This window comes from Maniola jurtina, chromosome 22 (genome assembly GCF_905333055.1).
Source record: "Maniola jurtina chromosome 22, ilManJurt1.1, whole genome shotgun sequence".
Classification (NCBI taxonomy): Eukaryota; Metazoa; Arthropoda; class Insecta; order Lepidoptera; family Nymphalidae; genus Maniola; species Maniola jurtina.
Window position 1 is genome coordinate 141,916 of NC_060050.1, and position 25,738 is coordinate 167,653.

The window sequence follows — 25,738 nt, forward strand, 5'->3', positions numbered from 1 at the left end:
ATAACCCCAACAATATTGAAACTGATGCCATAATATAAATAGATTTTATATTATGGCATCAGTTTCAACATTGTTGGGGGATTGGACCAAACTGAATAGGTCCTTTCTGCTTCTTAACTAGTTGAGGTCCACGTAACAGAGAAATCCTACATGTGAAAACTCGCGTTTCTAGACCCAGCGGTCAGTCAGTGGGTTAGTTTTGCAATAGGTAGATATAATGCATAGATCAAAACATAAAAGCAGTTATTTTAAACTCTTTTCCTTTAAAATTGTGTACTTATGTACACAATTTTAAAAGTTCTAATAAAAAATTAACCGATGTAAACCAATTCCAGTGAAGAATTAATTTAATTAAATATTGACACATACAGAAAGTAAAAGTGTCACTCGTAAGTAATTGTTCCCAGTAAGTGAGCAATTGAGAAGCGAAGCACGTATCGAGTGAAATGTTCGCGGAAGCAAGTTACAGGTATATATTTCTATCAGCCAGTTAAGATTTAAAAACACATTAAAAGGAAAACTTTGGAAAGTGCTCATGACGTAACGGAGTAGATTCTTGGCTCCTTAGCGCGGTCTGCAGCACGAGTAGTGCACGTAATCGTGTATTTATTAATACTTAATAGACAAGTTTGAAAAGTTGGATAAATGTAGTACAGCTACCTATTTATGATTTATTCTAAGAAATACACTCTTAAATATTATATGGGCAATATGCCCTAACTGTGGAAAAGTATGGTATTTACTGTGGATTTCAAGCTTTATGAAAAATATCATAGTTTTGAACAGAAGTGATGGTGAAAATTCGTAATGGTTACTGCCGGTGAAAGATTCTCAAGCACTTGAAACTTCTAAAATAAGTATCAGATGTAACAAGATTGAACTAATATGTAAGGAGCAACAAAATAAAATAAAAGCTTGTAGCCCGCCCCAGCGTCGTGCGTGTGGAATTTTTTTTAATCAGTGAAGAATAATTTGCAAAAACACTGAAACATATTTCTGAATTTTTAACCAATAGGTAGCCCAAATACCAATATTCACGGATATTATTCGTTCGGATCGGAGACCGATATCGGAGACGGGAATATTGAAAAATTACTGGACTTTCGTTCGAACTTTCATTCCCTATTTAACGTCCTTATGGATGGAATTTCTGAAAATCCTTTCTTAGTGAGTACATGTGTTATTTACAAGTTTACTATCAAAATTACAAGTCTCTAACCTCAATGGTTTAGGCTGTATGTGTTTAGTCAGTCAGTCAGGACAAGTATAGATAAAAGAAAGCAGACAAAATATGATTGAAATACAATACTCCAGAAGCACGGCAGTAAAAGCAAACAATAAAACATTCTTCACACGCTCGACCTCAAATATTGGCGATGTATGATAGCGACGCGGCGCCTCTCTTGTCTGCCACTTGGCGTATCGATATCAATCAAAGCCAGGACATTCAGTCACGCCGCCAAACCGAGTTCCACCGCGTACAATACGTACGCATCCTACATCTGTACGGAACTTGCGATTCAAGATTCTTTATTTGCAGAAACATTTTTACAGTGAAATGTTATTATTAATTTATCTACTTATTTATTTGTATAACAAAGTTGTAACGAACAAGAGAAAAAGAAAGAAAAAGTGGACAGGGAAGCACTTATCTCTATAAGAGATCTCTACCAGTGACCCTTGGCAGTGCGAGAGGTTGTAGATCAAATAGGTACAATTACACATCGTCCAGTAGAAAAGTTTCACCTGATTTGGCATGCAAAACTAGTACAAAGTACAATTATGCAATATTAACTAATTCGTACAATTATGCAATATTAACTTATTCTGTAAAATTCAACATTCATCTATTGTGTAGAAAGAACCTTTCCATTCCACAATCATCGCAATTGTTGCTATTGCCAACACATTTTTATCGTGACTTCACATTAGCTGTTGATACTGAAGCTGAACTGACAGTGCTTCTGCCTCTTCATGTAATATAAGAAAGTATTGCGTGCATTTTATGAAGATTCATTAAAAATATGGAAAGTTGTTCATAATGCGTGGCTAATTTAAATAAGTGCACCTTTACACATGACGTAATATTTCGTTTATAATCTAAATAGTGTATTTTTCAAGCAAGTGTAGGCAAAGCAGTGCTAAAAGAATGAGCTCTTCTCAGACTTGGGCGCGCGCGGTTGGAACCCTCGTAGCTTTAGTAATTAACGTAACGTAATTACAGTAGTATCCTAATTTGGCAAACAAATGGCTTTTTTGACTACAATTTATTCCCGTGTCGAATTTGACAGTCTTTGTAGATTGTGCCACTACCCACGACCTCCTTCATGTTCCTTATCCACCCACTTCCCGCCGTGGCCCAGCGGGCTGGAGGTCGTCCCACACTGCGCAAACTCAATATTGTGACTAGTTTATTATTTTTATAGATTCCCAAATTTTTTAATGACTTCAGTGTCATCATCTCAACCTATCACCGGTTCAGTACTGAACTGGGTCTATTATCAGAATGAGAACGAAAAGATCCCACGATGCTGGAAAGTGCAGATTGGCAGACTTCACACATCTTTGGGAACATTAGAACTTACAGAGAACTCTCAGGCAGGTTTCCTGCTAAGATGCTTTAACCACTAAGCCATCACCGCTATCACCTTGACTACAATAAGAAGTAAACAGTGTGGAGCCCGCACTGCCAATGACCTCTGTATAATCTGACCCCGCCACCAGTCAATGCCGCACAAATGCGGGTCGACATTAGCCAATCGATATTTTAGTGCACTCAGTTTAAATTTTCATTGTGGGGTTAGAAGCCTGAGAAGATATTTTTGCAGGTAAGAATAGTAATGTTATTCCGTCTCATCACCTCATGTAACTCCATTTACGGGCAGTCACAACGTGCATTGAAAACAAAAGTCGTACAATAAAATATTATACCTAACATTAAGAACATGAAAAATATACCTAAGCTCATAAATTTAAAAAAATATATTGAAAAGAATACCTACTAAGTTAAATTAATTAGGTATCTAAAATACAATCATTAATCGGTATACTAACAACTGGGGCCGGGCCTGACATATCCTATTGAGGAATCAAGGGATTTGAGTAACTTGAGTTAAAATTTATCACAAAACAAATCTCTTAGTCATTTAAATAAGAACAATGCAAAACTAAGCCTTGTTAAAGTCAACGATCTCGATGTACAGTTTGAATGGTTAGAGCATAGTTGAACAGCAGAACGATTGAACACAAAATGGTACCACCGGAGTATAGTATGATGACGATAATCGCAACTGTAAACGGTTATCAAGCACTCCAAGTCATTGTTCTCGAGGCTCGAGCACAGTGGACCAGATAGCTATCGATATATTGTATCGATGTTAAACGGATAGAGTCAACTCTATGTCGATTTCAATTTATATCACTTGAATAGCACACATATCAAATAAATGAAAATGAAAGAATGAAAAATGTTTTATTAACAAAATATAGTCTTATGCAATAATATAAATATAAATAAATATACACCTACTTGTGTTTTTGTTGGAACTGGCTGTAAACTAAATTGTTTATCTTTAAATATATTCTTATTCTTATTCTTTTTCTAAAATCCTTTTGTTTTTACGTTCGATGACTTTTTAACTCACTTCAAATATATATCTCAAACAGGACGTCCAAGCTTTTCTTTTTACTGATATTTTTCCTATAAATTCAAAATATCCCAACACGTTATCAGCACGAGGCTCTTGGGAAAAATCATAAGTGGAAAAGTGGTGTTAATTGTCCAGTGTTGCTATATTTGTTGCGAACAAGGAAAATCATATTTAAATATTTTTCTTTCCAAATGTCGCAAGCAAGCGGAGATATAAGTGGTAACAAGATGTTACATTCGTCGTCAGTTCCTCCTTTTAGTCTTAAAAATAGAGAAGGATATCCAACTTGGAAATTTAAAATGCGGAATTATTTACTGCATGAGGACCTTTGGTTTCCTATAGATGGGTATCCAGAAGGAGATACGACCGCTGCACCAATTAAGGTAAGGAATGACGCTAAGGCTCTGGCTAAAATATGCTTAACATTAGACGGTGTAGCGATTACACATGTAAGATGTGCAAAAACTGCAGCCGAAGCATGGGAAGCCCTGAAGGCAGCTTTTGAGGATAAAGGTATGGGCCGAAGGCTAGCATTAGAGCGTAAGCTTTATAGATTAAGTCTTTCAGACTTTGAGAATATTGAACAATATATAGATGCAGTTCTGTCAACGGCACAAGACCTAGCTGACATAGACAAAGTAATAGAAGATAAATCGATTGCAGCTATATTACTAGGAGGTCTCACATCGAAATATGAGCCATTGATTATGGCACTTGAAAACTGCAACATCGATATTACTTCTGATTTGGTCAAAACAAAACTATTAAATGAAATGTCTAAAAATGACACCATACCAACAAATACAGTTTTCCAGGCCAAAGGAATGAAATCCAAACCAAAGGAAGTCACGGATTCGATCACAGCACTTACTGCTAATTTTTCAAATAAGGATGTTTGGTATGTAGATTCTGGGGCTACAAAACATATGACTTTCAGAAAAGATTGGTTCCGGGACATTAGGTCAATGAATACTGGAAATATAACTGTTGCAAATGGTGAAAGTGTTAAATGTTGTGGAATAGGAAATATTTCTATTAAGACACCTGGTGATGTATTAAAAACAATAAGTGATGTTGCCCTAGTACCAGATTTAAAGGCTAATTTACTATCAGTACAGAAAGTTATTGATAAAGGTTTTGTATGTGTTTTCGACAAAAGCGGATGTAGTTTTTATAAAAATGATACTTTTTGTGTTTCAGGTGATTCTGTCCTTCATGCTTCGCCCTGTGGTGGACTGTACATAATTGATTGTACTGTTAATATTCCACCTAAGATGAATAGTGAAAATATTGCGTACGAGGTGCACACTGACTGTCTGAGCAAGTATCAGCTCTGGCATAAACGGTTAGGACACTTATGTCGCATAGGCATGAATCAATTGAAGAATCATCAGGTAGGAGTAGATTTTACTAAGGTTGATAAAAATAGTTGCATCGCTTGCGTAAAAGGCAAACAAGCCAGAAAACCGTTTAAAAATGTAGCGTATAATAGGGCGTCATCACCTTTAGAACTAATCCATAGTGATTTATGCGGACCAATGTCCACGACATCTTTTCAAGGAAACGTTTATGTTTTAACTTTCATAGATGATTATACTCGCAAGATTTTTGCTTATTTTTTTATCTTCTAAAACTGAGGTAATGAATAAATTTTTATTATTTCGAGCTCTAGTTGAGAAACAATTAGGTTTTCAAATAAAGGCTCTTAGAACCGATGGAGGAAAAGAATATGTAAATAAAGAGTTTTCTGATTATCTTTCTTCAAATGGTATTGAGCACCAAGTAACAACACCTTATAGTCCGCAGCAAAACGGAGTTGCAGAACGAACGAACCGTACAATAACGGAAAAAGCAAGATCAATGTTGGCCGAAAGCTCACTCTCTAATGCATACTGGCAAGATGCTTTCCAAGTTGCTGTTTATTTGAAAAATAGGTCCCCTCATCGAGCTTTGAGTGGCAAAATACCTTATGATAAGTGGAGTGGTCGACAAAGTGATCTAAGTCACTTAAGAGTATTTGGATGTCGAGCTCTAGTACATATACCTTCATGTAATAGAAGGAAACTAGATTTAAAAGCAGAGGAAGCAATTTTCGTTGGCTACTCGGAAGATCCTAATACTTATGTTTTTCGGGATCCTGCAAATCCAAGACGTATTATTAAGTCAAGAGATGCAAATTTTTTTGAGAATTGTTTTATAAATTTAAAGGAAAATGCATCAGAACCTATAGTTCAAAATACGGAATCAGTATTACTTTTTGAAGAACATACTGAACCTGATGATGATCAATTTTATGATTGTGTTGATTGTTGTAGTCCAGAAGGAGAATCATCTGTTCCTGTGAACATGGATAAAGAGTCTCTTTGTATTGAACAAACGCAAGTAAGTAATGAACCCAGATACCCATCTAGAAATAGAAAGCCACCTGATTTTTTAACTTATCACGTCTCTACTGATGTTGATTCAGGTGAACCAACAAACTATTCTGAAGCTGTACATTCAGAAGATGGTAAAAAATGGGATTTAGCAATGACTGATGAATACAATTCACTAATGAAGTTAAATACTTGGGAGTTAGTAGACAGACCAAATAAAAAAGTTATTCCCTGCAAAGGGGTTTATAAGCATAAGAAGGATGCTTATGGCAATATAACCAAGTATAAGGCAAGGCTAGTGGTCAAAGGTTTTAATCAAACAAGAGATATAGATTATCATGAGACGTTTGCGCCTGTGATTCGTCATTCTTCCCTGCGTACTTTGTTTGCATTGGCAGCAGAAGAAAATCTTAAAATGAGACATTTGGATGTTGATACAGCATTTCTTTATGGAGATTTGGAAGAAGAAGTATTTATGGAACAACCTCTTGGTTTTTGTGTGAAAGGCCAAGAAGACAGGGTTTGCCGGCTTCGAAAATCTCTATATGGTCTCAAACAGGCACCTCGTGCTTGGAACAAAAAATTGAATGAAGTCCTTTCAAAAATAGGTTTTGTAGGAACTTCTTCGGAGCCTTGTGTATTTACGAAACTTTTTGGTGATGAATTTGTTATTTTGGGTGTCTACGTGGATGACATAATTGTCTTTTATAATTCTGACGTGACGTTTGACATTGTTAAAAATGACTTGTCAAGATATTTTAGTTTGAAAGATCTTGGCAATTTGAAGTCATATTTAGGATTACAAATAGAAAGGAATCAAAATTACATAAAAGTTAGTCAATCTAATTATATATTGTCCATATTGGACAAATTTAATATGAGTGAATGCAAGTCGGCTAGTACTCCTTTAGCTCACAACAAATTAGAACGAAACGATAGTGGTGAGTCATTGCTGCTGCCTTACAGAAATCTAATAGGATGCCTTATGTTCTTGGCAGTCAATACACGTCCTGATATAGCATTTGCAACGAGCTACTTAAGCCAATTCAATACGTGTTTTTCAACGGAACATTGGAAAGCAGCAAAAAGGATTCTTCAATATTTGAAGGGTACACTAGAGTATTCCTTAATATATAGGAAAACTGGAAAGCCGTTAACAGGGTATGCAGATGCTGATTGGGCAAATTGTCCAATTGACAGAAAGTCTTACACGGGCTATGTCTTTAAATTAGCTGGTGGACTAGTGTCTTGGGAATCAAAGAAACAACCAACTGTTGCTCTGTCATCCACTGAAGCTGAGTACATGGCTCTTACTGCAGCAACTAAAGAAGCCTGTTATTTACGTAAATTTATAGAGGGTATTACCGGTAAGATATCTACAATTAAGATATTGTCAGATAGTCAGAGTGCACTAAACTTAGCTCACAATCCTGTGCACCATAGCAGGACGAAGCATATTGACACTCGTTTTCATTTTATACGAGAAAAAGTTAGTAATAATACAATTACTTTAGACTATATGAAAAGTTGTGATACACCCGCAGATATTCTTACCAAACCACTTGGGCCTATCGCAACTAGTAGAATTATAGGTAGTTTAGGTCTTAGTTAGTTTTTATTTTTTTTGTTCCTGTGTGTTAATATGTTATGTTAAGTTTTTTTTTTGTAAGACAATTTAGTTTAAAGGGGGATGTTGGAACTGGCTGTAAACTAAATTGTTTATATTTAAATATATTCTTATTCTTATTCTTTTTCTAAAATCCTTTTGTTTTTACGTTCGATGACTTTTTAACTCACTTCAAATATATATCTCAAACAGGACGTCCAAGCTTTTCTTTTTACTGATATTTTTCCTATAAATTCAAAATATCCCAACAGTTTTTAAGCCACGTGTAGCATTGTTTTTATTAGACAATGATAAAATAATGTACGAATAAGATACATATTATATTTTAAAGTGCAAAATATGAAAAAAAATGATTTAGGCTAAATTAATAAGCCGTTGTTGGTGGAAAAGAGGAAAAAGTTGCATTTATTGAGAGTGATCATTTGGTAGTCAACTCCCTAAAATACCTCAATAATGTTCAAAGCTATGTCATATAATGTAAGTTTAAGAGTTTAACTTTAGAGTATTGAACTGTTATGTACTATTAGGTACAATTCATTTCATGCTGTGGCGGGGCAGTCGAAATCGAGAGCGAAATGGTATTTTGGTGCATTTTCCATACTGAAAAAGCATTAAATTAACTAAAAGATGCTCTTAATTAGATTAGTTAAAAACACCATGCTCGATTTCGACTTGACCGCCATAGTATGAAATAAATTGTATCCCAAAAGTTTTCAGGCATAGGTTTGAACACTGCTGACGGATTTTGAGGAATCGGAGGACCAGGGTACATATATTTTTGCATCGATACTTTCGTCATCCCTAGAGACAGTCTTGGGCGGTCGGCGTAATATAGTACAGCCCATAATATAACAATATCGTATGCAGCGCACGCGCAGCCCACATTGCACTTCCGATATTGTTATTATGATCACGCAGCACGCTCTATGAAGTCGGTGCTAGTTTTTCTTCTTCTTCATATTGCTGCATCACTGCGCACTGAACTAAACTTGTACTGTTACTTGTAACTACTGACATGCTAAATTTTGCGAGGAAGCAGTACTTATCTAACAGTCTAATGAATAACTAGAAATACTATAAAACCTGTTCGTATACAAATCAAATATTAAAGGGCTACGAAACCACACATACATATAATCGATAGTCAATTGATATTTGACAACTTGATATATCAGCCCGAAGAACGAAAAGAAAAAAATCAAGCTAATAAAATATTTTCTCTTTCAAATATTTTCTCTTTCAAATATTTTCTTCTAATGACCACATGCAGCTTTGCTTCAATAGGGATTAGGGACCTACTCATATTTCAAAAAATCCGAGTCAGGACTTTTCTTTTCATAATATATTACGTATACATAGATGTATTTCTTGTATCATTTCTTTATGTCTTACCACTACATGCCCGCTACTACGTCTGTGGGGATTTAGGTTTCAAAAATCCCGTAGGAAGTCTTTGATTTTCCACGATAAAAGTAGCCTATATGTTACTTTCAAGGTCTTAACTATACCCATGCAAAAAATCACGCCCACCTGTTGCTTCATTGCGACGTGATTGAATAGCAAACCAATAAACCAACAAACAAACACACATTCGCATTTGTAACGAGATGATGATCAATGAAGTAGGTATGAATGACACAACAAAATGACCATTATAGTTACAGTACAATGCATTGACAAAGGGCCCTCATGTATTTACGCTGTCCAGCTGAAAGCCACTGGTAGTATTAAAAGTGACTCAGGAAGGTCTAGTTATGAATGAGAATATAAATAGATACAACTAGAAAAGCACGGTAATATTATAAAGATTAGTGTGTCAGAAGCAACGCGACAATGGGAGGTAGGCCACAATTGACTGGAGCCAATGTCTCTATAGATTTATTGAGAAACTTAACTATGATATGAGTACCTACCCATATCATAAATGCGAAAGTGTTTTTGTTTGTTAGTTTATTGATTTTTCACGCCACAACGAAGTCATCGATCGGCGTGTTTTTGAATAGATATGAATAGAGAAATAAAGACCTATTTAGAATTAGGACATAGCGACATAGGCAATTTTTATTCCGGAAAATTAAAGAGTTCCTACGGGATTTTTAAGTTTCTATCTGTTAAACCGATTTATATGAAATTTGGCACAGAGGTAGCTTACGCCCCGGTAATTGACTTCAGCAACTTTTTATCCCGAAAAATCAAAGTTTCCATGGGATTTTAAAACCCTAAATCCACGCGGACGATATCAGATTGTTGATCATAAATTTAGTGTTATAAGGCACTGGAGTGGAGCGGATACGACAAAGGGAAACAAACGATTTTTAGCAGCGTCCTCTACAACAGACTGCTATTGTGTGGGTCCAGCCATCGCTCGGGCGCAGTAACCGTACCTACTGGCAGACAATGGTCCAGAGATGCGAGTCACGCGCCTGATGTCATCTCGTCACAGCGGACGCGGGAACAATGCCCCGCGCAATTAACTCTTGTAGCAATACTACGTAAACAAGGCATTTAGATCACTGGCCGACACAACAAGCATTGGAAATTGTAACGAGGTGATAGCCGTCCCATCACACTTCACACTATCACACTTCAGACTAATATTATAAAGCCGAAAGTTTGTGTGTGTGTGTGTGTGTGCGTGCGTGCGTGCGTGCGTGCGTGCGTGCGTGCGTGCGTGCGCGCGTGCGTGCGTGCGTGCGTGCGTGCGTGTGTGTGTGTGTGTGTGTGTTTGTTACTCCTTCACGCAAAAACCACTGGACGGATTTGGCTGAAACTTGGAAAGGAGATAGATAATATCCTGAATTAGCGCATAGGCTACTTTTTGTCCCGGAAAATCAAAGAGTTCCCACGGGATTTCAAAAAACCTCGCGGTCCACGCGGGCGAAGTCGCGGGCATCGCCTAGTAATATTATAAAGGCGAAAGTTTGGGTACGACAACAGTGCAACGGTTTGAACCGTCGACCTTTGAGAATTCGGTCGCCTCCTCATCCTCAACCGTTGAGCTTGAATGGAGGCTATAATAATACTTATCCAGTAGACTGAAATATCTCTTCTGTGCCTTGGAAAGTATAAATTCTTGCAGCGCAAGTGTATCGCAGCAAGTACCTAGCGGTGCATCGCCTAGTTTGCGACACCTCAGCCTCAGTTCCACCGACAGCCGCTACGCTATGCATTCACACGCGATCCTTTACCATTTACGTAATCGAGTCCAGCAGTAAACTATTACATTCCTTCCTGCAATTATTTTAAGTGTCAGTTATAAACGACGCGAGTTATGCTTACGGAAGCTGACCGATATTTACTTATTGCAAATTTTAATTTTCGGATTATGGGTTTTGATCTAGAGTTTTATTGAGCAATACATAAACAATCTACCGTAAAAGCTGGTTAAGACCGTAGACTACGCAACGTAGATAGAAGGGAATAATCACAGATTAAAGTTTTCTTTATCTCCTATTGTTAGGGTTCCGTACCTCAAAAAGAAAAACGGAATCCTTATAGGATCATTTTGTTGTCTGCCTGTCTGTCTGTTTTTTCTTTTAGTAAATTTTATCTTTGGAACATTTGCACGAGAATTTTTTGCTACTTGTTGAACAGATAGGTACCCTCCAAAGTCAATCTTTAACCGGTTATGAGGTCAGGAAAAATTGCCACTGTCTATGTCCAGCTGTGAAGGTTTATCGGTTGAATGATGATAATAATGGTCCCTTGTTTACATTATAAACGAAGGCTCCGTGTAAGATTGTAGATTTTCAGTTCCAACGGTTTGGATTGGCATTGATGAGTCAGGGCTTTTATTTAAATATATTTAGATACAGAAATATTATGTAAGCACATAGTCATCATTTGATAGCATGTAGCGGCGCGCGCGCAGTCGACCTCCGGCGAAAGTATCGGTCGCGCTCCCATTGTCAGCAGTAACTACTATGCTGTGTACCTACTACATGTTGCTGTAGCGACCATGTGAACGACACAGTTACACCATGTCGATATTTTGGTGTGCCTTTTAATGCGTCTGTCCTTCCAACCCATCTAACTACTGTTGGAACTTGGAAATAGTAAAATAGAGGTTTATTAAAAGAAAGGGCAACTGGCAACGTTATTAATTTGTTGATTTGTGATTCTGTGCATCAAATTCCGCTATGAAAATCACAAGTATTTAGGAGAAATTACTAAAAAATTCTTTTGAAAAAATTTGGATTACTCAGTTCAAAATCTGAAATGTTGTTTCTTGAACCAAATGGCGTCAAAAACGAAAATTTCAAAATCACAGGATGTTGGATGCGCAGCGAGCAGTCACTTTGTAGATCGATTCAGGAAAACCTGCATCAATCATTATTACTATCGCAATTGTTGTAATTAGCTGAATTATTGGCATTCTTGTTGCAATAACGAATTGTAGCCAAAAGTGAGCAAGCTGTCATTCTACCGCAATCAAACCGCTGAGCTCTTTGAAATTCTGCCACCAATCAACACAAGAACAAGAAATTCTGCAGCGGCTCGATTGCGGTAGAGTGACAGCTACAATGTCACGATCGCAATCATCTCTGATTGATTGATGCTCGCTCACTATTGGCTACAATGCACTGTTGCAACAAGAATTGTATAAATTCAGCCAATAACAACAATTGCGATTATAATAATTATTGATGCAGGTTTTACGGAATCGAGCTGCTGACTGAGGATGTCAAACATTACAGTTATACGTATTTCATAAAGATGTGGCAACATCACAAAATGCATTATCTTAATTGAAGTTAACGTGTTTTATGAGATTCCGTAGCGACCCACGATATACATAATTCATGTCCCCCGAGCCCCCGTGCGATCGCTTCACGCTGCCACTCGTTTTTGCAACAAGTGAGTACTTAGATACATAAGTAGTGCAACCGGTCTGTTTATCTGCATTTTTTATCAATGTACGCAACTTGGTTATTAATCGAGACACTTAATCTTTATCTCTTTTCAAGAAATTAAGTAATCTAATACAAATAAGTAATAACCACTTGCATAAGATAATGCGAGAACTAATAAAATCGTTATATACAAGTTATATACCTACTTACTCTTATACAATATTCGTTATATGTATAGTCATGAGTTTTGATGATTCACAGTCAACTTTAATTTGATAATTGTATGGTTTTGACTCATTCAGCAGTGCACGGGACTTCGCCTAAATAATAATTTAGTAAAAAATTTGAACAGAGCAACCGCCGAGTTTCTTGCGAGTTTTTCTCGATTCGAACAGCATTTCGAATAAGTGGCAGGTTTGTAAAAGTTTATTTATGTTTTAAGTAAGTACTAAATGATGTCCGATTTAGATATTTTAAAAATTAACGTAAAACTTTTGGTTTTCCGGAATAAAAAGTAGGATAGTTATAATATGTCTGTCTCTAGGATGCAAACTATATATTTTGTATCAAATTTTACAGTTAGACGGATGGGCTGTGAAAAGCTAACAGACAGATAAACACACTTTCACATTTAATAAAGTATTTAATTTCAATTTAATATTAGTATGGATTGTATGGGTACTGCTAAATTCAGTAATTTCGTCATAAGTTGTATTTCAACATTCGTCAGAGTGTCGAGTATTGTTGTATTAGTATTGTATTTGTGCATTATAGTATTATTCACACACTGGCTCACATCTCTAAACATTGAGTCACAGTGGCTATTGTTACTGTGTAGTTGGTACTCCTAGACGAGTATTATAGGTACAGGTACTGGTCCAGTCTACTCGCCGCAAGTTAATGCGGAAACGTAATTAGGGGCAAACGTTAGCTTGATCTGTGAACTTGCCTACTTTTGTCTACCGAATATTGCACTGTACACACTACACAGTACCTACTCTTCACAAAGTCATTTTCATTACAAGGCAAATCTTGTCCCACCCACTGTTTTATTAGGAGAAACTTAACTGCTTAAATTAAATTAATACCTACTAGTTCAGACAAGCCAACAAGTAAGCAGAATTTTCAAGAGATTATCCTACTTTTTTTATCAAATTTTTAACCCCGACCCAAAAAGAGAGGTGTTATAAGTTTAACGTGTGTATCTGTGTGTCTGTGTATCTGTATATCTGTCTGTGGCATCGTAGCTTCTAAACGAATGAACCGATTTTAATTTAGTTTTTTTTTTTGTTTGAAAGGTGGCTTGATCGAGAGTGTTCTTAGCTATAATTGAAGAAAATCGATTCAGCCGTTTGAAAGTTATCAGCTCTTTCCTAGTTTTCTTATAGAGGTTTTTGTGTCGGGGGTTTTTTAAATTTTGAGTTATGCTTTATGTTTCAATTTGCATCATTTTTATTATGCTCTTTATCTTAAGGTTTTGATCTACAACATTTGTAATTGTTTGGTATTCATGTTCAAAGACTGTAGTTACGACATATCTAAGACTACGATTTAGTAGTTAACCAAAAAGTCTCATTATTTTAATTTCAAACACACCTAAATGAAGCATAATAATATTCCTTTAAATCTTCTAAAATAAGTTTAAAGTACAAATCACTCGGTTTATTTCAATCGATATAGATGTTGAATGAAACAGAAAAAACAACTATTAGTTGTTATCTGTTGATTGAACGTATCTCGAACAGCTTCTTACTTCGAACACATTCACGCCAAGTTGAACAAAAAAATCTCTTATACAAAAGTACTGCAGTGAATAATGATATCACGATTGGCGAGGAATTCTTCCGAGAACCCAGCAGCCACACCTAATATTATTTGCGGGGTGATATTTTGAGAACAGTCAGTGAGAACCTACGGATCTCCTCATTTATAAATCTATACTACTAATAAATAAAATTGTCTATACTAATAAATAAAATTGGAGTGTCTGTCTGTAATTTCGAAATAACTACCGCATATTAAGGTCATATGGTTATTTGAACGATACTATAACTGAATCACACGTTTTTATAATTTTTGTCTGTCTGTCTGTTTGAAAAGGCTAATCTTGGGAACGGCTGCAACGATTTTGACGGGATTTTCACAGACAAGTAGAGAATTGACCAGGGAGTAACATAGGCTACTTTTTTAACCGACTTTCAAAAAGGGAGTCGTGTTTTTCTACCTATGTACACCGAAATCTCCGAGATTTCTGAACCAATTTGCGTCATTTCTTTTTTAATCGATAGAGGAACTTTGCGACATTGTTTCATAAAAAATTTGGAGTCCAACTCCTCAATCCTGATGCTGCAAGGGATCTGATCAATCCACGCGGGCGAAGCTGCGGGAATCAGCTAGTTTAATAATAATACCAACTACTTACCAATTTTGAAAAAATACTTTATTTTTTTCTTTTCCTTTCTCTTTTCTTTTTTTTCTTTACAATCGTCTCTGATTCTTTAAATTAGGTTCTAATAGTACCACTTTTCGCCGCACTGATCGCTCCTAAAATATCACCCCGCAAGGTAAGGCATTCACTGGCGACACTCGTTATTATCGACTTCGCAATCTTATCTCTCATCGGCTGATTGAGTTTGGTATTGGTGATTGAGGCGAGCTGATAAACGTAGCGTGTAGAGGCGTCATAATTGCATGTGTCATGTTGGGATAATTCCGATGAATGTCAAGGAGCGGGCGGTAGTTAAGTGGTTACTCATAAGAAGTGTCATTACTACTTCAGGATAAACTAACTATACTTACTAACATTCTAGTACAATCAGCGCGACAACGACAACTGATTCTATTTGGGCTGCTAGCATGATGCTCGACTAACAACTTGAGCGAATGCGCAATATCGAATTTTAGATCTCTTTGGCGGATCTAAGGGGATTACTACCGCGCGAGAGCTCGCGATTGGTTGATCAGTCACCCCTTGTTTCCAGCTACACCGCTTTTTTGCTGTAGTGGTTTGCCAGGCAATGTTATGGTCTGATAATTTCTTTAAAGTTATAGGTTAGGCTATTTGAACAGTCAAATTATAAGGCATAAATTAGTAGGTACTAAAGGAACAAAATGAACATTTCAAGATCGGTAAGAGCTTCGTACTCATTGGAGCAGCTTCAGGACGAGCAGCCTCTACTTGAGGCAAGCTGAAGCTGTTCAAAAGGAAACGAAGCTAAGTAACTAAACGTTCCGACTCGAATGAGGCTCCATTTGAGCACGAGATAACCAACAAAATAGTCAAAATTGGGCATTTGCCTCATACCGCGGCGTGCCTCAGGATGAGGCAGCGTCTCGGGCGTTGCCTCGACCTCAGCTGCCTCTAGTGGATGTAAAGTAAGTTTAGACTAATAAAGACAAACTACAAAGAATGAAACAAACAATAGAACAGCGGCTCCGATACAGAATTAGAGCCACGGCATTTGACAACACAATCAGCCACGCGCCGGGACATGCGGACACTGTCATACTCATTTAGATAACGAATTGATCCTTTGGTACATTGAATTTGGTGACTTTTGATTCAAATTTTCGTAACAAAAAAAAATTGATTACATACTGTTTTAAGACAAGTCAAATTTAAATATTCTTAGAATGTAAAACAATAATTTTGCATTTTAACTATTCAAGTTTCAGGTCAAGTTTCTAGATCACTCGAGGTCTTTACTTAATAGGTCAAAACGGTTGTTTCACCGTGACCTTTGTCAAATAAGTACAGCTACAGTTTTCATCACGAACGTTGAAACTGCGAAAGGTGTATTTGCGTGAGCTGAAACCGATGCAAAAGCGTGCAACCGACGACGATGTAATGACAGCCGCTCACGTCTGTCGCGTGAACTCCCACGGAATTTCACCTTATATACAGTTGGCGTTCAGCAAAAAGAGCTCCGAACGAATTTTCTTCAAGGCAGAGAGCGCATTTTGACTTTGCTCAGATTTAAGATTGAGTTACGACGAGATAGATTTATGTGAGACATATACATCTGTCTCGTTCCAACACTGTCTTAAGTCTAAGCAAAGTCAGAGTGCGTTCTATAGATCTCACCTTAACGAACAAATAGTGGGCCAGTACATGCACCCCCGCTGTCGGGGCTCACTTCTCATCACTAAATAGAATAAATCATCTTCTGCGCAGGTTTAACAGAGTTCTTTTTACCTAACACCAACTATAGATAACCAAAAATGCAAATAGTTTTGGCGTACCTACTGTCTACTGACTTGTACAACTTTTTCAACTTTCGTGCCGCGTAGTGTAATCATGTCGGTGGCATGTCCCAGCGCTGGGCCCAACACAGCTTACCTTGCAGGAAGCCCCGCTTGGCGTGCAGCCCCTCCAGGCTGTCCAGCGCGCCGGCCGGCTCCCCGCCTTGGAGAAACACAACTTTACTATCTCATGCGTTCAAGCCTACAGCGCGCGCCACGAAAGTTGAAACAGCCTAGACATCCGCCACGGCAAAATGTTACTCGGAATTGCGTGTAGAACGAAGGTCCTACAGCAAGTATCAGTAATGAGTTGACCTACGATGCTGAAACCTGCGCGGTGATTTGCTAACACAGTGTCTAACACTGAATGATAGCCACCGAGCTCATTTTTTAATCCATTGAAGATTCTTTACAAAAAAAATAATTTTATATCACCCAGTGAAGCAGCAATGTAGAACCAACAGCCTCGGTGGCTATCATTCAGTGTTAGACACTGAGTTAACGAATCCCTAGCTGGAAGACGCGAGGCTATATTATTATTTTTGATTCTACAATACGCATAGACATCTACGACGTGGTCGCGCGTCGCCCACTTTTCGTGCTATCAAATTGATCGAAAAATCCCTCACAAAGTGTATGTGGAATTCCGTAACGCATCGATGCCGTAGCGGGTCGCGCATTGTCTCCGCAGCTGGTCTTTGCGATGGTATTTTATTTATTCGTAGGTCGTCACGCAAAATCCTCGCAGCACAACTCTGCACAGTAACCGTACACTTTTTCAACTTCCGTGACGCGTTCTGTACTAATATTTACATGCGGGACAAACTTAAATGTTAGGTGATATTGAGGCATAAAAAATAATAAGAAACTCAAAGAAATTCAAATAAATATTATGCAAAAATTATTATGCATAAGCAAAAACTCAATAAGTTACTTAGTAAAACATAAAGTTCCTACTTACTACTTGTATTTGCGCTTAATCATATATTACCAACTTGATTACCTAAATAACCTATATGTACTATGTGTATATGTGTGTATGTACTGTATGTTTGTAATATACACCTACTTTTCGTCGCATTCGCACGCGGTATGCCCTTACACTTTACACCATAGGCATAGGTAGTCGCTACCGCGGACGAATGAGTAAGTTGAACTGCTAAAGGCTTAAATATAAAATACAGGCTCGCTTTTCCAGTAGTAACTAGCTGCTTCATCTTACAGGGAATTGAAGTAAGCAGATGTATGAATTAATAATCAAAATTTCGACTTAATAAGTGTGTAAAAATAAAAACATACTTATTAAGTCGAGGTTATTATACAATTGCTGTATTTCTTAGTGACAAAGTTGCGTGGAAGTAACTGAACTGAACTGGCTGAACTTTCAGTTGACCACAAGATGGTGATCAACTTGTTATGGTGGTGCTGGTGGTGGTCGATGGTGTAGTGTAACTATTGATACATATTGTAAATTTTTATGATTTGAAAAGAGAGAACTGCTGAGTCTCTTGCCGGCTCTTCTCAGTAGAATCCTTTTACCAAACGCTATTAAGCTAATAAGACACGCTAATTGTCCTACATGAAATAAACAAATTTAATTTAATCATAATCCATCCGATTCATAAATCCGACAGTATGTAAAGTAGCCTATAAAACAGATTTAAATATGTGGCTCCATAGAAATGATACAATGATGATCATGATCAATGGGGACATAAAAAAAAGTTGCACGTCACTGCTCCATTCGGATCTGTAGCGCGTTACAACTATAACTTACAACAATGTAGTTCAAGCACACTATTCAAGGTTACCAGCGCGGTCGTTCCGCGGCCTAATCGTAATCAGTTTGGTGACACTGGCGCTTCAGTGTAGTTTTTACTCGGTATTGGTTAATGCTCTGATAACCGTCTGTTTCGCGTGACGGATTGATAACGACTTTGTATAAGCACTTTTGGGGTTTACGGTAACGCCCATGAAATGTACAATGTAAATAAATAAGTGAGATGGGTAGGTATATCAATGGAATCAATATGGTTTTTTTTAATTTATAGTAGTCTATGCGCTTGGCTGCAATCCATGCAAAATGCAAAAAAGGCTAATCGTTGTCGGATATAAACTAGTAGTAACTACTGGAAACTAGCTATAAGTTTGTACTATGAGATGACAATATGAGGTGCTTGGATGATGCTGCCTTGACATGTCAATAAAAAGCAGATCATACGGGTTTTATGTGTCGCGGAAAATACCATTGACCGTCGACGCATTATGTTTTGGCTTATCCAATATTCTAGTAACAAATCATTGGGGATTTGATTCCTGTAGGTTTATAGGTCATGTAATATGAAAGTATTCTACATATTATGATATTAGTAATTCAAAGAAGCATTTTTCGTAGTTAAAAAGCAAAGTGAAAGCGCTAATTTTATTAATTAGTGAAGCAAGAACAATGGCAGCTGTTTAGAGGGCATCGGGCGCTAAGGAGGTCGAATATTACTTGCTGTTCATTGCTACCGCAAACTTTGCCGACTCAGCCGGCAGGGGGATTGAACTTTCGTGCGGAGACCTAAATTCACAGCTGTAACTCTCTTTAAACCTACATAACCTAAGTACATAGTACCTAAGTATTTTCAGGAGAAACCACGTTGTAATAAGCATAGAATGTAACGGCTATATTCACGTATGTACGATGTAAGCCCGACTAGATTCGAACCCATTTGTCCGGGACTCAGCTCGCTGCGCGTTGCGGTACGTGAAGATAGCCGTTACATTCTATACTTATAATGGAAATCACTCACGATAGTTTAAACACATGTACTCGTATTTAATAATCTATTTTTCCTTACTGACTTAAAAGGTAGCGAAAGTAAAGGTGATAGCGAATGGATAGCGATGAAAAAGTTAATGTTGTAAGAAATATGAGATTTGGAATAGGGTCTAAACTCTAGACACTACGTTACGCGTCGAAGTTCTGTAGCTATTCAGTGATGCAATTCAGATGGTATTGTTTTCCTAATCAATAATGCGCTAAATAGGAACTGTTGAAACCATTTTCATCCATGGCGTCACGATTTATTTTCAATTACCGTCCTAGGAGTATTTCTAAGTAATTATTTAAGTCAACTAACTAACTAACCCATATCTGACGAAAACATGCTTTCCTTCTGGTCATAACAAAATATCACATCACACTTATCACACTAATCACACTATCACACTAATATTATAAAGGCGAAAGTTTGTATGTGTGTGTGTGTGTGTGTATGTTTGTTACTCTTTCACGCAATAACTACTGAATGGATTTGGCTGAAATTTGGAATGGAGATAGATAATATCCTGGATTAGCACATAGGCTACTTTTTATCCCGGAAAATCAAAGAGTTCCTACGGGATTTTAAAAAACCGAACTCCACGCCGGCGAAGCCGCGGGCATCTTCTAGTATTTTATAAAAGTTAAGATTTAATGTTGACAATAGCCTATGAATACATCCATACAATAATATACTCGTAAGTATACGTCATTCCTTAGTTATTTAGTTATTTCTTTTCTTCTGACGTGTGCATCAGCTAACTGAGTCACAACTCACTCGTAATAATGAAAATGGTTAGGTATAAGTAATTAAAGGAAAATCTTTGCCTGTAGCTAGACCGCTGAAGTGTTTTCGATGTTTTAAATACATGACCTAAGTATGAGTTTAGATACCAAAAACACTTTGATACAAAATAATAATCTTGTCATAGGGCCCACTTTCAATCAAACCCTAGACCTCTCCTTAGAGATTCTTGTAAATACTAACAATAATAATCCAAAGAGGAAAAATCTTCAAAAAAAAAAAACTATTACTTTTTACATGATGTAATTTACAGAGGAGACTTTGCTATAGTTAAAATGGCTTTAGTGTAAAACTTTAAAGAATGATGTGTATGTACTAGTTAGCAACAGGTGAGCTCACACACTTATCATTATCAACTGATAACAGTGCTTATTCAGGTCAATATCTTGTGATAAGGCATGAATGTTCCTTATGCTATAGTTACTTCATATCTATGTAGAATTGATACGCTTGAATGATAGAGTTTATGGTATTCTTGTCAGAACTATATTTTAGCCACTACAACACAGCTAATAGCTACTTAGGTAGGATTGTAAGTCAGATTCTAGGGTTCAAAAAAATCACTTTGATAAATTTCTTCTTTGAAATGTAATTGACAGACAAACAAACACATTTCCGTATTTATAATATGGGTAGTGAAATCGCCAAGTGTATCTGTGTATCTTTTCACAGCCCATCTGCTAAACTAATTGGGATGAGTTTAGAGTTAGCTTACAGCCGATACGCTACTTTTTATCCTAGAAAATTCCCACAGGTTGTTTAAGAAAACCTAACCAAGTTCAAACAGACGCAGTTCCGGGCATCATCTAGCTCATCATAAATTGGAACAAATTATACTCAGATATAACACTTCACACTAATATTATAAAGGAGAAAGTTTGTATGTGTGTGTGTGTGTGTATGTTTGTTACTCCTTCACGCAAAAACTACTGGACGGATTGGGCTGAAATTTAGAATGGAGATAGATTATACCCTGGATTAGCACATAGGCTACTTTTTATCCCAGAAAATCAAAGAGTTCCCACAGGAAAAACCTACATCCACACGAACAAAGTCGCGGGCATCAGCTAGTGAGATATAGATACTTGTGATATAGTATAGGCCTTAGATGATAAATGATATAATAAGTACAGCCTTGGGGCAGAATGTGATAATTTACACACATTTATATATAAGGAATGCATGTTGAAATGTTATCCAGTTTTGTTTCCTGGCTTCATTTTTGCATGTATGTGTGAGAACTTAATTTATGTAACTGACTCAACATGCAGTGCTGAGTTAATGAAGTCTATAAATATTGTCCCTTAGGTTCTAAAACCATTTGGTGGGTTTACATTTCAAAACCATTTTAAAGAACTGAGATGCATCGTTTTGGTCAGTCAATAACAAGAAAATGTCCAAGAGACACTGTTACACTGAGTTGTTCGAAAAAACCCTAAAAAGTTAAGTGGAGAATAAACTAATTTAATCCCAAGATTCTTGTGATTCATCATCGTGATCCCCTGACCGCCGGCTCACTACAGAGCACGGGTCTCCTCTCTGAGTGAAAAGGGTTATCTATGTGATTAAATTAGTTTCATATTCACTTAAATTTTTGAACTTGTTTCAAAAAACTCAGCATTTAGTAACTGCACTAACACTAACAACCAAAATACTAAATAAAATCTTCAATTTGATGAATTTGTTTATAAAAAAGTCTGAAGTAAAATACTTAATAAATAGCCTAGACTTTCTTGATTAAAGTCATTAATTAACACCCGTATTCACAAACGTTACTATGAGGTCTCATAGTGTGCTCAAACGCACAGTGTCCGATCCACCAATCAGATGACTGTATCACGTCAATTTACAATGATCCGATTGGTGGAACCTACACTATGCGTTCGAGCGCACTGTGAGACCTCATAGTAACGTTTGTGAATACGGCCGTGTATCTCACTGCTTAGTCCTAACATATAAAATAAATAGATGTATGTAAGTAATGATGTAGTACTCACCCTTGATGAGTGGTTCTGCCACAATGTTGACATCCTCCTGGGGGATCATGTCCATGAGGCGCGCGATGTCGGTGGCCAGCATGTGGTCCACCACCTCCAGCAGCTTGGGCTTCAGCGGGTGGAACTTGGTGAAGTCGTGATTTGCAAGCGTCTCCTGCATCTTCTTGATATCCGGGAAGTCCCCGGGAGAAATCTGTTGTTCTCTTTGAATCCTGTCGTAAACTTGACCTAAATTCTTTATTAAATCCTTCTTTTTACCATCCTTGCCGAACATGGAGGGCATTTCTTTCCTAAGTTCGCTGACTATGTACGCGTGGACTTTAGCGAGGCGGGCCCTCTTTATTAAGTCGTTTAATTTACGTAACGCTGCATTCCGAGGTAACGATTGCATGTCTCTGAACAAGTCCTGCTCCTCGTCCTCGAATAGCCGTCTGTTTACGTCGTACCGTAAGGGCTGGTCCCAGAACGAGCCGATATACACCCGAGCCACCTCGGGGGTCTGCAGCACCTTCCCCAGCGACCACATGAGCGCGCCGTACACCCGCATCAGCTGCTGGTGGTCTATCATGTCCGCCTTGTTCAGCACTATACGTATTTTGTCGTCGTGACCCCGCAAAGCTTCGATACTTCTCCGGAACTCATCGGAAATGTCGAGTTTGTGGGCGTCGAACAGCAGAATGATCCGGTCGACGCGCTCCGCGAACCACTCCAGCACGCCGGTGAAGTCGTAGCCGCGGTCCACGCGCTGCTTCTCGCCCGACAGGATGCCGGGCGTGTCCACGATCGAGATGCCGCGCAACACCGGCGAGTTCACGGTCGAACACTGGAACCTATTTAGAAAAGCGTTTCCGAATTTGCTAAGCGGCCGAAACTGTTTCTTCGGGTCGACGACGAGCGCGTTCCCGGGGATCATGCCCTCTTTCTCGTCGAACATGACGGCTATAAACCTATCCGTGGTCGGCTCCGGCCCGATTCGTATCCCCGGAAAATCTCTCTCGAGCAGGTATTTGATGAAGGTCGTCTTGCCGGTCGAGTACTGCCCCACGAGCAGGATCATGGGTTTCGCGTCGAAGTCGGGCTCTTCCAGCTGTGGGGAGTGGAAATCGTGGAACTGATAGTGCGACTCCAGCGGCAGGAGCTTCGTTTTGTAAATTCTTTTGAGCCCCTCCACGACATTTTCGATACTCTCCGTTTTTTCACCTTCCTTCTTTAGCCAGCTGAACATGGTTGTGTTATTGTTCTACTGGCGAGAATATTATATGCACTAATTCACTCACTGCACCACTTAGATTACAAAAACTACAACAACTCCAACAAGACCACCGCGATCATTCTTCCTCATAAAAATGAAATAATGACGTGTTTGACTTTGACATGCATTTCACGTTACTTCTGTCAATTTGACGTCGGTAGTTTGTCATTTGAATTTGGCAGTAAACTGCAGTAAACGGTCTCAGTTGCCATTATAAAAAATATGCAACGAACTTAACTCTGGTTAAAAATTTAAGTTAAGTATTTATACACACTCCGGTTTTGTTTAAACCATAGACAAATCATTTTGCTACAAAATTCCGCTCATTCTATGCAAAGAGCATCAATGTTTTTTTTTCGACTAGTACTGTACACTGTACGTGCACTGTACAAACATTTTTCTTGCGATGTTATTTATTTTGTAAGTTTTAGGAAAAAGTGTTAAAATGACTATATTTCACGATGAAATTGAAATCGAGGATTTCGATTATGACGCTGAAGAGGAAATGTATTACTACCCGTGCCCGTGTGGAGATATGTTTCAGATAAGTAAGGTTAGGAATTTGGTTACATTGTTGGAATAGAATAGAGAAAATAGAATATAATATATTTTGATTCAAATGAACTTAAAGAAGTGTTTTTGGTTACAAAGTAATTTATCACTGGTTCGTAATGTCGTTCCTATCGAGAAGAGCCAACAAGAAACTCGGCGGTTGATATTTTCAAATGTTCAATTTACAATTATAGTATGCCATATTATTGTATAAGCAATTGTAGCCCCGCACTTTGTTATTAACTTAAAGAGAAAATGAACGATTAACTTTTACAAATTACTGTTTACAGGAAGAACTAATGGCAGGTGAAGAAGTTGCTACATGTCCTAGTTGCTCCCTGGTTGTTAAAGTTATATATGATGCTGTAAGTGACCTTTATTTTGTAAGTTTATTTTGATATGGGAATTTTGAGTGTTAATGGTCCAATGCTGGGCAAAATTTCCCATCGTGATGAGAGATTTGAACCTTAGACACTCAGATTGGTGTGCATCACAGAGAGAATTTCTTTGGAATTTTGCTGGATTAGTTACCTGTTATGCTTTGCACAGCAAGCATATAATGCCTCCATGTGATATCAAAGTACTCATATTATTATACCTCAGGCAAAGTTTATAATTTTGATAGATAAATTTTTATGTGCAGTGAGCTTTGCACTTACAATAAATCTTAATAATGCTAGTCAATAATTAGCCCACCTCTTAGATAAACAAATACCTATTTTGTGTGTTTAGTTGACTGATGATACTTTAAACTTGCAGTGCCTATGTTAATTTTGAGCAATAAAAATGCCAAACAATGAAACTACACTTTTTTTAACAAGTTCTAATTTTGATTATTTACTATTTACAGGAGAAATTCAAAGCAGAAGTGGAAGAAAAACAAACAGATTCAAAAGAGAAGGAAGCAGTTTTAAGTGTTTAGGATGAAAAGCTCAATGCTCTATGAATGGAGCTACAGTTGCATTACAGAGCTTCAACGAGACTAAGTCGAGTGATCTGATCTTTCCCAGCTGGCAGTAACTGCTGTGATTATTGAAAGACAACTCATGTGTGATAATATACAATAAAGTATTAATATAAAAGTAAGTTTTTATATTAGTCCATCATTTTCATCAACCCATGGGTCTCATTTCAGAAGGGTTTAGGCAGTCCGCGTGCAGATTGGCAGACTTCACACACTCTTGAGATCATAACTCTTAGGCATGCAGGCTTCCTCATGTTTTCCTTCACAGTTAAAGCAAGTGATATTTAATTACTTAAAATGCAGATAGTCAGGATATCGTTGGTTCAGGAGTGACTGAGGTATGCTGAGAGCATTGAATGAACAGGACCATTCAGTGCTCTCAGCGTAGATACATTCAAAAGTTAAAATCCTTTATTGTGTCATTTGTTTTATCTTTACGATTTTGTGTCTTTTGTGTTTGTATAACAATTCATCATTAATCATCTAGTTAATGTAAGTGGCACTGACGTTACAATTAGATGTAAAATAAATAAAAAATAAATAAATAAAAAACTGAAAAGTTAGAGGTGCATGCCCAGGATCAAACACCAACCTCCCATATCAAGAGGAGAACAT

The 25,738-nt window shown here is 37.5% G+C and overlaps 2 protein-coding genes across 3 annotated transcripts in view; one reads left to right on the plus strand and one right to left on the minus strand.

The window, feature by feature from the left end:
* The window catches only part of LOC123877075 (EH domain-containing protein 3), a 36,146-nt gene extending 12,409 nt beyond the window's left edge, over positions 1 to 23,737 (minus strand). Inside the window, exons 1-2 of one of the 2 annotated variants that reach the window (XM_045923582.1) lie at positions 22,356 to 23,737; positions 16,845 to 16,910 (exon numbers count right to left, since the gene is read on the minus strand). In XM_045923582.1, the coding sequence (XP_045779538.1) occupies positions 16,845 to 16,910; positions 22,356 to 23,580 (1,291 nt within the window). In that variant the 5' untranslated portion in view covers positions 23,581 to 23,737. The remainder of the gene's footprint in view (positions 1 to 16,844; positions 16,911 to 22,355) is intronic. The other variant, XM_045923583.1, reaches the window with a different exon arrangement.
* Positions 23,738 to 23,963: 226 nt separating this feature from the next.
* Positions 23,964 to 25,236, plus strand: LOC123876792 (DPH3 homolog). Its single transcript, XM_045923143.1, has 3 exons — positions 23,964 to 24,160; positions 24,450 to 24,524; positions 25,010 to 25,236. Exons 1-3 carry the CDS (start codon positions 24,053 to 24,055, stop codon positions 25,079 to 25,081), a joined length of 255 nt encoding a protein of 84 aa, XP_045779099.1. The 5' UTR covers positions 23,964 to 24,052; the 3' UTR covers positions 25,082 to 25,236.
* The last annotated feature ends 502 nt before the right edge of the window (positions 25,237 to 25,738 follow it).